We start from the raw sequence: 14,351 nt of genomic DNA on the forward strand, positions 1-14,351 counted from the left end.
TAAAGTCTATAATAAAATATTAAATATATTTTAAATGCAAAACTCGAAAGCACAATCGAAAGTCCCGGCAGTGTTACACATATTCACTACTTAAAAGAGTTAGCCACTAACTCTTCCACCTCACGTTTGTGCACTTTCCCAATGCCGGTTGCTGTGGTGGCGGCTTCACAACGCCCAACATAATTTAGCTGGAGAAATGTGAAGAATGCAGGGTTAACATATGTAAATGTGGTTGAAATTACATTACACTCTACAATAGCTACCTGCTCGCCAATTAAGCATTCAAAGCGTGGGCGAACAAAACTCCAAGCGCCCATATTGCGATGCTCCTCCTGACTCCACACAAAGCCTGTTTGTGCATATATGTATGTAGGTGTACGAGTATTGTGCAGAAAGACAAAGCATAGTTAAGCATTGTAGTGGATATAAAGGTTTCTTGATTGAAATTCACTTACTCTTAGTCTGCTTGTATTTGGCCAATTCTTGTTGTAGTTCGTAGGCTGGAAATGGGCATAATGACTCGAGTCGTATTAGGGCAGTATCGGTGATGCCTTGGCTTTTGCGCGCTTCATCTAACACAAAGAAGTGTTTGCCCGAACATAATATGACTTTGCGCACTTGGTCGGCATTAATAGTGTCATCACCTAAAATTTGTTGATGACATAAGCAAATTTACTTACACAAAATATACCATATTGCCTCATGAAAAGAATAAGAGTATGCTTTTCCACAGAGCTTCGAGTACGAGAGTGATTCATTTTAAAAGGGACATGAAACAAAAGGTTAATGTCTCATTGCTAATACTGACTCATACAGACTTTAAGAACGCACGTACTATATATAGATATTTTTAAAAGCAATAGAAATACTTCGACAGTGATTTCGCTCAGAATCCGATATAAAATTGAGCAGTATTCCCTAAGATTATGTGGCCTATTTTATGATGTTACAACAACAACAACTAGGATGAATAGAATGATATGTTTTCTTAACGAAGTTATCTACTAGAATGATTTTATTTACCTTTTCATTATTTTAATATTAGATAGTATATAAATACATACACCTGTGCTCAAAATAATAGTACCGCGAATAGTGACCAAGTTGTAATTTTTTTTTAATTTCTCTATCTAATTTTTTTTGTTTTCATAAAAGTATAGTGCATTTTACCATCCAGAAGAGCATAGGTTCGAAACGCAAAACTATAGAACATTTTTTACTATCGGCGGTCGCCCCTCGGCAGGCAATGGCAAACCTCCGAGTGTTTTTCTTCCATGAAAAAGCTCCTCATAAAAATATCTGCCGTTCGGAGTCGGCTTTAAACTGTTGGTCGCCCCATTTGTGGAACAACATCAAGACGCACGCCACAAATATATATACATATATAGTAGTGCATTTTACAAAAACCATATAACTCAAAGGTCCAAACTTTGTACAAAATTCCTAGAAGCTTAACAAATTTCAAAAAATGTTCGTCAGAATTTTTAGCTTTTTAATTAGACCGATGCGGCCTCGGTAGTCTAGCGTAAGTGCACTAGCCTGCCATCCCAGAGGTTGTGGGTTCGAAACCCACGTAGAGCACGGTCCTCGCACTTTTCCTAATTTACCTACTTTCCCTGTTTCTAAAAAAAGAGACACACTAAATTTAGTGAAGTCCTCAACCATCTGTGCGATCCTTCTGCCAGAAAAATGTGAGACACAGATGGCGCTCTAAGCAGCAAGAAGGCGTTGTGCCTAAGCAACGGTAGGTGCGCATTCCCACTACTTAGGACTGGTAGCGGCAGGCTAATCACCTACCCTGTCAGAAATCAAAACAAATTAACAAAATCAGCGCAAGACTGAGTCTTGTCGACCCCCATTGCTTTCGAGAGGAGTGAATAAGGAAAAACATAGACTTTTTAGAAATCGTATATGCAGTTTAATAGTTCATTCCTTTTTAGTATAATAAAGTGTAAAGTATGTTTGAAGTATATTAGCTTAAAAATCGCGTTGAGTTTTGAAATTTTTTTTGCATATGATGTTGAAAATTTTCTTCCACATGTTCAAAATTCTTTTATATGGAGTAAATGTTCAACACCTCAGCGAAAAAAAATTTTCAAAAATCAACGAGAATTTGGAGCCCTTAAACTTACAACTATTTATGATAATACTGAAAGGGCTTTAAAACCGCAAGCCTAGGATTTTTCTAAAAATTCAGAGCAAAATTTTGTTAAATTTAATCATTTGTAAACATTTGCTAAACTTCTGCGAATTTCGTTCAAAGTTTGGAACATTTAAGTTATATGGTTTTTGTTGTAAAATTCACTATAATTTTATAAAGACATAAACAAAAATTAAATATAAAAAAGGTAAAACTTGGTAATTCGTCATGCTTTTATTATTCTGAACACAGGTGTATATAATAACATATACTATCTGTAATGAAATTCCTTTAAGGCCGGCGGGCCAATTAAAAGGTCAAAAAAATCGATTTTTTTTTCCTGAAATCAATAGCTTAGATATTCAAGAACATGAGACACAAATTTTCAGAGTTAAATTCCAAGTATTTGCAGAGCTACAGAGCCGAGCGTAGTGCGGCGTCGAGCAACCGTGCGCTTATTGTTGTAGTGCTCCGCCCATTGACCATTGACTTTGAAGCGCGTTTTCTCGGCTTTTCATTTTCACGATTTTACCTAATTTATGTACACGATTGCAAAAAAACTTAACGAGCTATCCATTTCATTCAAAATGCGTTATCTTCAGTATTGTTTTCTCTTCTATGTGAACTAAGAAAAACATCCAAAAACTTTTTAAGCGACTTTTTTACCCAGTTGAAGAGTTTTTTTTTTCCTTGAAAAACCACTTTTTTTTCTACCTTCCCCAAAAATTCGAATTTTACGTGTTTCTCCCAATTTTCTTAGTTCACATCGAAGATAATTACATCAAAATTAATAATTTTTTTTTTTTTTTTGTTTTCAGATGAAAATTGCAAGTTGCATCTTGTACAGAAGTTGGATACTTCAGTGGCAAGGTGCTCTGGGAATCTATTGATAACTCGGCTTACAATATATTGTAGGAGATTGTACAAATTTTTTTTTTTAGTTCAAATATATATTAAACTATCCCCAAAACTTCATTTGGCTAATTGTTTTTTTTCTCATCCTACAACGCTTCGCGAAAACTACTGAATTTAGGACATCTAATTGGCCCGCCGGCCTTAAGAAATTTGAATTGAACCTGGTTGTTCTCATATACTGTTAAACTGTTACAGTATAAAAATAGTTTCCATAATCTTAATGCTGCTGGTTGTTTGATAGTATTCCGCGGGATATAAATAGGCTTCGCTCAGCAATGTAGAATCGACTGTCAAGGAGCGAATATTGAGTACTAAATTTAATCTTCAAGCACAATAGACCAAATCAGAGGTTGCTGTGAATCATGGCTCAATAATAAGTTCAACCTTAAAGTTATACTTTTGTCCGTTATCGCACACTGTTTTCGTTTGGAAATTTCTCTAGTTACATATTCCGGAGTATACAATATTTTTGTGAAACATTTTAACCCTCCATCGACCCTACATCCAGTAAAGAGTTAGAAAGCCACACCTTCTATACAAAAAAGGCAACCAATATTTAAATATTTATGATTAAATGATATGTATGGTCGAAAGAAGATTTCACGGAGTGCCGGCTAAAGATCTCTATTTTGTATAGCTATGTTATCTCAACACATCCTTATGTATGTACCTACATCCAATGCTGTACATTAAACCATTCTTAGCCTCGTTTCAAATCAACTAAATTTCTACTAGTAGCTCTTGGAATCTTGCAACGTGTCCCTTCGCTTCTATTAGCAACGTCTAACTTACCTAGCACATTACGGAAGTGTGTGCCCGGCTGGAAGTCGACATGCGTGGATGTTGCATCCGGATGACGTAACATTATTTTCGGTGCGACCACAACGAGTGGTTTGCGGAAATTACGCAACAACTGGCGGCGTAATACGTGGAAGTATTGGGCCGATGTAGTGGGATTAACAATGTTAACGTTCACGTTATCGCCATCGGGGGCAGTTTCTTTGGAATCGCATAACTGCAAAAACCGTTCAATGCGGCAGGAACTATGCTCGGATGCGGCACCATCATAGCCATGTGGTAGTAAAATTACCAAACCATTTGAATCCATCCACTTGGCTGCATATTAATATATATTTAAGTAAATAGAAACACAAGCGTACGCACAAATTAATTTTTAAGGTATACTTACTTTCACCTGTTATAATAAAGTTGTCGATCATGATTTGTGCGCCATTCGCAAAGTCACCAAATTGAGCCTCCCAAATAACCAATTTGTGTGGATCGTCTATAGCCATGCCGTACTCATAGCCCAGTACTGCCTCCTCGGAGAGTATGCTATGAGCGATTTCTAGTTTGCCGCCGTGACCGCCTTTCATACTATTCAGTGGGATGTACATTTCATTAGTTTTCTGATCGACCAACATTACATGACGATGGGAGAAAGTGCCACGTCCAACATCTTCACCGCTAATTCGTACATGGTGACCCTGATACATGAGGCTGCCGATGGCCAATGCTTCCGCAGTGGACCAATCGATCTTTTCACCAGCATCTAGTCTTTTTCGACGACTCTCGATGTGTGTCTTCAACAAATGTGGATGCACGTTCTGAAAAAGCATCAAACCTATAAAAAGAAAATAAGTTTTCGCAATGTGAGTCTTACGAAATCTTCCGGATGATAAACACTCTGATGCCCGATATAGTTCAGCAGTTGATAATCAAGGCCAGTGTCCCAAACAGTATGTTTATCAGTTGCACTTGTTAAATGAGTCCACTGTTTTCTAAAATAATTTGTTTTGGGTTTGTAGCTTTCAGCTAAGGTCAGTTCAGTATCTAAATGATCCCAGAAAGCTTGGCGTATAGCTTTTGCTTCTTCAGTGGTTAGCACACTCTCGTTTTCCAACTTTTCCACATACATATCCGGCACAGATCTATGGAAATAAAATAATACTTTGTATAATAATTTTATTACCTTAAGTCCAAACACTCAACAAACCGACTTGCGATTGTGTATGATCTGGTAAATACTCGGATTTGTAAAGGTTGGATCGTCCATTTCATTATGTCCCCAACGACGAAAACAGTTCATATCAATAAAAATATCTTTTCGGAACTCATGCTGGTATTGCATTGCCAATTTCGTAACTAAAGCCACCATTTCGGGATGATCGCCGTTAACGTGGAAAACGGGCGCCTGTATTGTCTTGGCCAGATCGCTTGCATAGGCAGTAGAGCGACCACGTTCGCCGGGTGTCGTAAAACCTATTTGATTATTAACAATCAAATGTACGCTGCCACCCACTTCAAAGTGTGGCACATAGGCCATGTTAAGGCATTCCTGATTGATACCTTGACCGGGAAAAGCAGCATCTCCATGAATGATGACATTTAGTACTTTGGTTGCAAATGGTTTTGTGGGGTCATCACTAAAGGCGCCATCACCAACAGCTTGTTGTTTTGAACGAGTTTTTCCCATGGATACTGGGTTACCTGCCTGACAAAAGAGAATGTTTATGCTTATATAATATAGTGTAATGATTCATAATCAATTTTTCATGTCTCTATCGCAACTGAACGAGGTACCAAATTAGAAAACTTGGTGCAAAAGCAAAACCTTTGATGCGTAGTATTTATAAGCTACGAGTGGACCAATAAGACCAACCAATGTTAAATACAAGGAGCTTTTTGATTTTCCAAAATAATTGTTTTTCTCTTTTTGCAGGTTATAATTGAATTCTTGGATTTATAATATACAGTACCCAAAACGGGTATAAAATAATAAATTTTTTGTATTTTTGTGAACGACCAATTGAGACCATCGCCAATATTTTTAATTAAGATCAGCTCTCACAGTCTCCAAGGTTATGGGGCTCTGAAAATCCAAGGGCAACAAATTAGAATTAGTTACATCCACTCCGATGCTCTGTTTGGCGCAGTATTGTAGTCGAAAAAGTTATCGGCCCATATTTCTTTTGAAAACGAAAATATTTCCGGGGCTTATATCACAACGTTTTTAGAATATTTTTTCGGGGTTTCAAAAAGATGAGGCGACAGCGCACACTGCTAGGTCAACTATGGATCGACTGCGTGAAATTTTTGGCAAACGTTTAGTTACAAACAAATTGGATTTCCCATTTTATTGAATGAGGTGGCCAATTTCAGTCACTGCCATTTTTTATGGGAATATTTAAAAGGCACAATATATGCACATATGTTAATATTACCAGAGATTTTTAGACGGCCTCCGTAGTCGAACGGTTTCGTGCGCGACTACCGTTCGGTAAAGCCCGGGGTCGAAATTCACGGTTGTCACGAAACACCTAACGATGAACTAGGTTTTTATGATAGCGCTAACCCCTCAATGGCAAACCTCCGAGTGTATTTCTGCCATGAAAAAGCTCCTCATAAAAATATCTGCCGTTCGGAGTCGGCTTGAAACTGTAGGTCCCTCCATTTGTGGAACAACATCAACAAGCACACCACAAATAAGAGGAGGAGCTCTCGGCCAAGCACCTAACAGAAGTGTATGCGCCATTTATTTATTTATTTTTATATTTTCATTTTAGGAGATACTGTTAATAGTTATGGTCATGAAATTTTTACATTGCGTAAAAGAAGAGCTCCAGGCCAATCGACATTACGTTACCGGAACGAGCCGGATTTATATCCGGCCGAGGACTGTAACTTTCGTAGCCTTCCCCAAAGATGTATGAGAAATGTTTATGCTCTTTCAACAACAAAAAACTCCAGGTAATTTCTTCTTATTTCTCTAAACAATTTTTGTATCATATTAACACCCTACTAAAGTAAATGTGTGGTATACCTATGCTTATATACTAAATTTAGATTTAAATCGCATTCCATTTCTTACCTCTAAATGTGATGGATTTCTTATTAAGCTTATGTGTACCTTCTTGCCTTCTACCTCCAAGTCCTCAGATGAATCTAGACGCATAAGTAATAAAGAAGTGTATGAAAAAGTCAAAGAAAAAGAGTTCCTCAATTTAATTATTCGTGCAGGAGCTACTTGCAACTTTGCAACATTCAATTATCAGTTGCTGGCCACCCCACGACCTTTCACAACAATTCCTTTATTGGTTAACTTACGGAAGTGGCTTAGTGTATCAGACATCGCCTCTGCATCATCCGGGAACTCCGACTCGCCACTGAGTTTATGGAAAATTTTCGCTGGCCGCATATTCAACATCGTCGTTTGCAGTGCCAGGCGTCCGCGATGTGGCATTGCCACCACAATATCCCCAATGTCAGCTGTATGTAGAAATACGACACAAGAAAGTTGAGTAATAAATGAGAATAGAGAATTTTAAATGTGCCAATTAAAACCTGCTGGCTAGCTGGGTCGACTATATGCAACTGCGGCGCATAGTTTAAAAACTTTAAATAAAGTTTGCGAGTGGTCGTACCTTTTACAGCGCTGCGTAATAATTGCCAGTAGAAGACTAAAATGCTTTCGGCACCCTCACCACCATAACGTTTAACGCTTGCAAATCTTATCGCCATGAAATTATCCCACGTTTGTGACTTGATTAGCAGTTCGGCTATCTGCCGGCGGGCATCGCTGCTGATGGTAAAATCTGGCTGCTGCCGCTGATGGCCAGCTACTAGTTGTTCAAAACGACTCGCTAGCCATTCGCGTTCCTCGAGGCTCTGTGGCAGGAATGTGCACAAAAAGCGCGGCAGGAAGTTAGTAAGAGAAATTAGCAACGCGCGACAAATATATAATAGTATATTCCAAAAGGGTGGAGAAGAGATTGCAAATAAACAGTTATACGAATTTTTCTTTGCGGCATGTAGGGTGCGTGCACATACATACATACATACATAAGTATATATTACATACCTCTAGGTACTGAAACTCTGCGCTAACCGCTGTACTACAGTAAATTTCCTTCAGCAATGATGCCAATCCTGATACCGTTGTTGGACCACCCACCGACTGTTGTGGTGCACTTATTAAGCCCTGCGGTTGCACTGACTGATCCGGCGCTAGGCCATAAAATTGTGGATTCAATTCGTCGATGGTGCTGCTTTGACCAAAAAAAACAAAAACAAAAATACTGAATTGGACAAACTTAGTTCATTGCAGCGGAATTTTGACAGATTATAAGAGATCTGCATGTGAGCGTGCGGGTAAGTTTATTTTTACGTAAAATTTTTATTCATAAAATCAACCTTTGCTGGTCTCTGATGCTGATGGGATTGACAGCTGCCAATTTGTGTCCATGCTTGCGATAGGCCTCCACCCAGCGATAAACATTGCCTTGGGCATTTCTCGACTGCAGCACTTCAGGGGCCACTGTGCACATAAAAAAGGAAAAATGGAAAAATAGTATGTATGTAAACATATATGTTTTTTGAATTAAAGGATTTTGCATGCACACAAGTGAGAAATGGTGAAAGTGATTTATCATTTTAGGATTGACAACTGTTACTGACCTAAGCGAAGACAACACATTGAGCTATCAGGCTATTGAGCAGAGATGAATTTTAAGTTTGGTTTCATCTAATTAAAACTGATACACTCAAAACAATATCAAATTACGTGCTACAACTTTCTAATACACCATACACAATTTAACTATTTTTGCAAAATAGTCCTGTATGACCGCTATGTGACAAGAAAACGTTGCGATGCTTTTAGTTGGATTACGAGTGGAATTCAGTGGATTCAGTATTGGTTTAGTGGGTTAGGGGTCGTCACAATTAAAAAAAAAATGGAGTTTTTACATTTTCTTAAAGTACAATTACTTTAAAATATTGTGTGAAAATTTGAAGTGAATCCGACAAATACTTTTCGAGTTATTACACAATTAACAAAGCGCGCTCGGGCGTTTCGGAGTATATTGAAAAATTTTAAATGCGTTTTTCTCAAAACTATGTTTTTTGAACTGGTGATCACTTTATTGTTAATTAAAAAAAAAAACTTCGATCAGGCACAAGATTATCTATTAATAAAACTAATTTATTTTGTTCGATTGATTTTAGATGAATCTACAAGGACTTGTGATGATACCCGCAAGGGCCTCCTGGAGAAACGGGCTCCACACAAACAGCGATAACTTAATTTTTTTATTTTATTTTGGTAAAGTCAAATGTATTTATGCAGTGTTTTTATTTTTGTAAAATATATCAATTGATTATCACAAAAAATTATTGAAAATCATAATTTTTTCTGGCCTCTGACTACCCCTAACCCCTTATGTTATTGTTGTAACAATATACACATTTTGGATAAATTTTCGGTGAATGCTGCTGAGTGACAGTGCTTGGTAACATAGAGCCGACTGGAAAAACGCACTTTGATGAAATTTCATGGCAAATGATCTTTTTGCTGATAAATTAATGCGCAAATCTCTCAGGGAAAAGTCAGTAATAGGGAAAGACTTCCATTGAAGTGTGTGGTGTCTTTTCACCAGAGTAAAGAATACAAGCGGCTACTTCACGACAAATATCACAAATTAAAGAACAGCGGCGCATATCTTAATGGAATGGAAGTGGAAAACCGAGATAGGCAAACTACTGATTTTTACTGCACTTTACTAAAGCACAAAGATTTACATGAGCAAATTCATCACTTCTTTCGTCGTATTTTGTGCTACCGCTAAGAGAATCATGGAATCCCTGCCAGTTAGAAGAGAGATGTAGTACGATGAGACATAGTGCGTAGCTATTGGAAAAAAGTTGCTGATTTCAGGGTCATACTGACTAAAATCATACGAAAATGTGCCTAAATATCCAAGCAGAAAATTTGATGCCTTCGATTACGATGGCTCTTGCAAACTTGAAAACATGAGTATGAGACGGTTAATCGTTAAGTAATTCAATTCATGTTATCAAGTCTGTGACTTACCAATTTTACAGCCTAGATGAATACCTAAATATAATAAATAAAGCTAAGAGTAAAAAGATTCATGCGATGATTCAAATAAATCACCTTAATAGAGGAAATTCAATATTAATCCAACTCGAAATGTACTTAAAGTGTTCTGCTATAAGTTCTTTACAGATTGATGAAAAATATCAGGTAACCAGATAACAACGATAGAAAATGAAATTAAAAAATGAGCTGACAAAACCCATTGTATGCTATTGGAAGCTTTGATATCCGCTGAAGCATAACAAATCGAAAATTTATTGTTGCTGTGAGGTCATCCTTTAGTTTACAGATATTAAATCAATGAAAAAAAAAATACAATTAGCAATAAATAATCTCCTGAAAAAAAATGTTACTTTGTAACTCGAAAGTAACTAAAAACTCTGGATATATACATAAGCATATAAATATAAGCTTCGAAAGTTTTGACACACATCTTTATAAAACCGTCTGCGGTCAAAAAAGAGCGAAGCTTTAAATACTTTAATGTAGCAATAACGAAAAATCGTTTTTTATAATCAATAAATAAGGACTATGAAATTTTGAAATATGGTTTTGAGTTATACGCGACCAGATCTGCAATGTCTACGATGCCATCTTAAAAGTATAAAATTCCTGTAGCACGGTGTTATTAATCTTACAACAATAAAAAGGTAAATTTTTTTTTAGCGAAAATTCTTTTTTTTGCTTTCAAGCTCTACGAAACGTTTAAGAAGCGAAAAGAGAATTCAACCAGGGATAGCTTGAGAAACATCGCTTTTAACTAATGCATTTTAATTTTTGTAGAAAGATTCGCAATAGAAGTTCACACAAGTGGAAAAAATTATGATTGCCATTCACCTGGCAGTGATCCGAAAAGATTCCTTTGATTGCGGTTCAAGCAGCTAATAATTTTGTGTTCCTCTGGGTAACACGACAAATTTAAATGGGTGCAAGCTACGATATGTGAGAAGGCAAATTTTGGTGAATCCACTCCAATTTGTATTCTTGAACTTTGTAGTGCGTTACGATTTACTACATGAAAACCATTACCAATGAAAATATTTCGTTTGAAATCGGCGAAAGGCTGTAAGTAAGAAGCCAATCTAGAAGAAATTTTCGTAAACTTGTCTGCAATAAGAAACCTCCCAATTGCCGACTTTATCATAAACGCCTTTTTGGTTGTGTACAATTGAATTCTTCATATAAATTACATAGAGCCCTATTCATAACACCCTATTCACGGAGGAAGTAATGGTATTTCGTGGTAGATATGCATGAAGCTGAAATGTCTGTAACTCAAAAACCAAGAATGATGAATTGCCAATGACAGCTTGTGATGCGCCCTGACTTGCATACATACGAAAACAACCATGTATGTATTTGTATGTATGTGTAAGCATTCATCTTTGCGTGCTCCATGAAAGATTACAAAATACAAAAGACACTCTGCTGTGTGTTGGCTATGCTCAAATGGATGTGTAGATATGTACATATGCATGGAGACGAATGTACATTTTAATGAATAGATAGATGAATTGATTATGCGTCTCACTGGTTGTATGGACAACAATAGATAAATATGTTTATCCTTCTATAGATTGTAGGTTGGTTCATTTGTTTCGGATCAACCAAGTGCAAGTCCGCGAGTTTGTTTGTTTTGAGTACTCATGCATACCATCAGGCTGGATATACGGACTTCTCGGGGTTTGATTAACCTGTAAAAATGTAGACAATAACTTCTTGACTGAGCTAATTTGACACTGAGTTATGTGAATGTCATGGTCGCATATGGCCGCATGGCATGCAAAAGCGAATGTTAAGGATAACAAGTGTGAGCGTACACATGTATGTACGTGTGCGCATTAAAGTCTTTAGATTAACATTTTCCTTTATGTCTAACAAATGCATACCTCGCTGGCTTCTACTGACTTATTTTCGGAAAATAAAATTTTGGGCTTTATTTCGGCTTTATTCAAGTAAGGGAATTATTCTCCTTACAAAATAAGTCTTAAACTAAAATTCCATACGCATTCCCACACGCGCTGGTCGTTGTGGGTTTTAGTGCTTTATTTAACTCGCAAAGCACAGAATTTAACAACAATAAGATAGTTTGATGTGGAGCTTTACTTCAGTGCTTTTGTTATTCATTATTTAAGGAAAATCCATAGGAAGATTGTCTTGCAAGAAGTATACCAATGAGAGTCTTCTAAAGGACTATTGATACGAGAGGCATAGTTTTACTTCAAAATATATTAGTTAATGTAACCTAGGGAAGTGGAAATCTCTTACAATGGTACTTCAACCATTTAAATATACATACATTCATATTATTTAGAGTATTGCCCGAAATAAATCCTAATTAGACTTAATGCTAGATATTACAATATTACATTCTGTTAAAAAAATATCGGAAATTCTTCATTTAAAAAGCTCGCGTTACACATATGTCTAAATTTGTTTTGTCGGAATGTTGGTGCAACTGCCCACTATAGTGTCGCAGAGTTTGAGCGTGATCTGTAAATTAGCTTCTTCTTGGTATTTAAATATATCAGTCAATCGCAGTTGTGTTCTGCGATTTTCTCTATGGATAAAAATATCGAACGAAGGATTTGTCTTAAATTTTGTGTTTTGAACGGGATTTCGTGTGCCGAATCGTTGAAAATGTTGCAGAAAGCCTATGGCGAGTGTGCTTTATCAAAAAACGGGTATCCGAGTGGTATAAGGCTTTTGCAGAGGGCCAAAAAATTGTGGAAGATTTACCCGCTTTTGGTCGCCCATCAATGTCTTCATCGTCAATCTCATCTAACGATAGGCTCCGAAAACATGCTGTTTTGACGGGGTGGGTCTAGTGATTAGATGAGGTCATTTTTGATTTACTTTTTTACTTCAGAGTGGACAGTGACGCGCTGATTTTCAATCATTTTTTTTTTCTTATCATAAATATTTCATTAAGGTTATCACTTATGCTAAATTTGCATCATTTTTCGATTCTCTTTGGACACTTAATTTTTTTTCGCGATGTGGAAATGATTAACTAGCATATTATGGCAAATAATAGCAAATTTAATAATGATTAACATATGTAAGGTGTTGTTGTTGATTTGCTGTTCTAACAAGATAAACATTCCTTGTAAATATTCGGGAAATGCCGCCGAAGTGACAGGCTTTGGTCTGATATATATTCGGTTGTTCCGGCAACGTAGAACGGAGAGCCGGGGAACGATATCACTTGTCGACCCCCCACGTTTTGTGTATAAAGTTTCAATAACCCAGTTCAATTGTGCGTGCGTTGGGCGTTTGCTTGACTGTTAATAGCAAGTCTATCATCCACTCTATGTCAAAGACGATATAGAGAGAATAGAAATAGATTGTACGTACTTCTTATCAATCTCACATAAATAATAATGCACTAACAAATAACAATTGATAAGAAAATAAGTACAAAGCCGTAAGGTATTTGTGCGGTAATGTGTGGGACTTGGTTGCTATAACAACAAACGATGCACAAATGTATATAATATGTATATATTTCTTGATTATGCCCGTGAAAAAATAAAAATGCCAAAGACACACATAGCTGATATTTATAATGCCTTCTAGTTAGATTAGCAAGAGTCAGCTTATCACAGGCGAAGAGATTTTATCTCTTTAAAAATTATAACGACATGAGCTGATTATTTGCAGAAAGTTGATTATTTAGGTTTAAATAATTTCCTTTTTCATATAACTTTCTTTTGGATGTATGTTTCTTCCAGCAGCAGTTTATTTTTACCAAAGGTTTTCTTTCATTTACCTTGATAGATGCGCTTTGGCAGCGGCCTGTAGCCATAGACGCCCTTTTCACTTTGATATCCGCGTCGCTGGACCTGTTGCACATATGATAGTTGTGCATAACGAGTGGCAGTAATTTGACGCAACATTTTCACTTTGTTATTAATAAATAAATTTATTGTGTTAGTATTTTATTTTATTAAATCGAGATACAAATTCACATAGTGAGTGATCACCGGCCCGTTCTATAGAATACTGATATGAAATATTAGTTTGTTAGCAAAAGAAAGAAATTGCAGCAGAGGCGATGGCCGAGTGTTGCTCACACACACAATATTAAAAATAATGGAGAGCACATGGAAGATAGTGCCACGAAGAGAGTTTTCAAAGAGGGACATATTGAGATCATTTTAGGTGATTCTCTTAAAAATTAAAGAAATAAAAGTACTAAAGCGGCAACTGCACTACGCAGGTGATTAGGCGAACCTACTTTTTTCATATCCCTTAACACCAAGAATGATAGAAACAAGATTGCGCCCATCAGAGAGTGCGTGACACCACTTTTGCCGAGTTGTACAGTGCTGCCAACCATTTGCTCTTCGCAATAAATTTAGTGCTTTTTCATACCCAAAACATTTCATGTTTGTG

At 36.7% G+C, this 14,351-nt stretch overlaps 1 protein-coding gene across 2 annotated transcripts; it reads right to left on the bottom strand.

Annotated features, from left to right (window-relative positions):
• On the bottom strand, nucleotides 1-13,939 carry LOC128854755 (probable 2-oxoglutarate dehydrogenase E1 component DHKTD1 homolog, mitochondrial). Of its 2 annotated transcripts, none has more exons than XM_054089120.1 (13): nucleotides 13,726-13,939; nucleotides 8,249-8,372; nucleotides 7,917-8,100; nucleotides 7,480-7,723; nucleotides 7,163-7,324; nucleotides 6,927-7,000; nucleotides 5,056-5,549; nucleotides 4,719-4,986; nucleotides 4,245-4,662; nucleotides 3,848-4,171; nucleotides 456-644; nucleotides 264-349; nucleotides 1-188 (listed from the first exon to the last, which is right to left on the bottom strand). In XM_054089120.1, the coding sequence occupies exons 1-13, from the start codon at nucleotides 13,850-13,852 to the stop codon at nucleotides 87-89; spliced, it is 2,796 nt and encodes a 931-aa protein (XP_053945095.1). In that variant the 5' UTR covers nucleotides 13,853-13,939; the 3' UTR covers nucleotides 1-86. The 2 variants fall into 2 exon arrangements, with proteins under 2 accessions (XP_053945095.1, XP_053945094.1); XM_054089119.1 differs by having other exon boundaries at nucleotides 7,917-8,103.
• Nucleotides 13,940-14,351: the final 412 nt, after the last annotated feature.

This window comes from Anastrepha ludens, chromosome 2, assembly GCF_028408465.1.
Source record: "Anastrepha ludens isolate Willacy chromosome 2, idAnaLude1.1, whole genome shotgun sequence".
Lineage (NCBI taxonomy): Eukaryota > Metazoa > Arthropoda > Insecta > Diptera > Tephritidae > Anastrepha > Anastrepha ludens.

What these genes read in the sequence shown, in the direction of transcription:
- LOC128854755 (XM_054089119.1), bottom strand. Translation starts at nt 13,852, where the DNA reads ATGTTGCGTCAAATTACTGCCACTCGTTATGCACAACTATCATATGTG. An exon ending in TGATACACTAAGCCACTTCC is followed by an intron (nt 7,001 to 7,162) that starts GTAAGTTAACCA and finishes TTATGCGTCTAG; the next exon opens with ATTCATCTGAGGACTTGGAG. An exon ending in CAGATCATACACAATCGCAA is followed by an intron (nt 4,987 to 5,055) that starts GTCGGTTTGTTG and finishes TTATTTCCATAG; the next exon opens with ATCTGTGCCGGATATGTATG.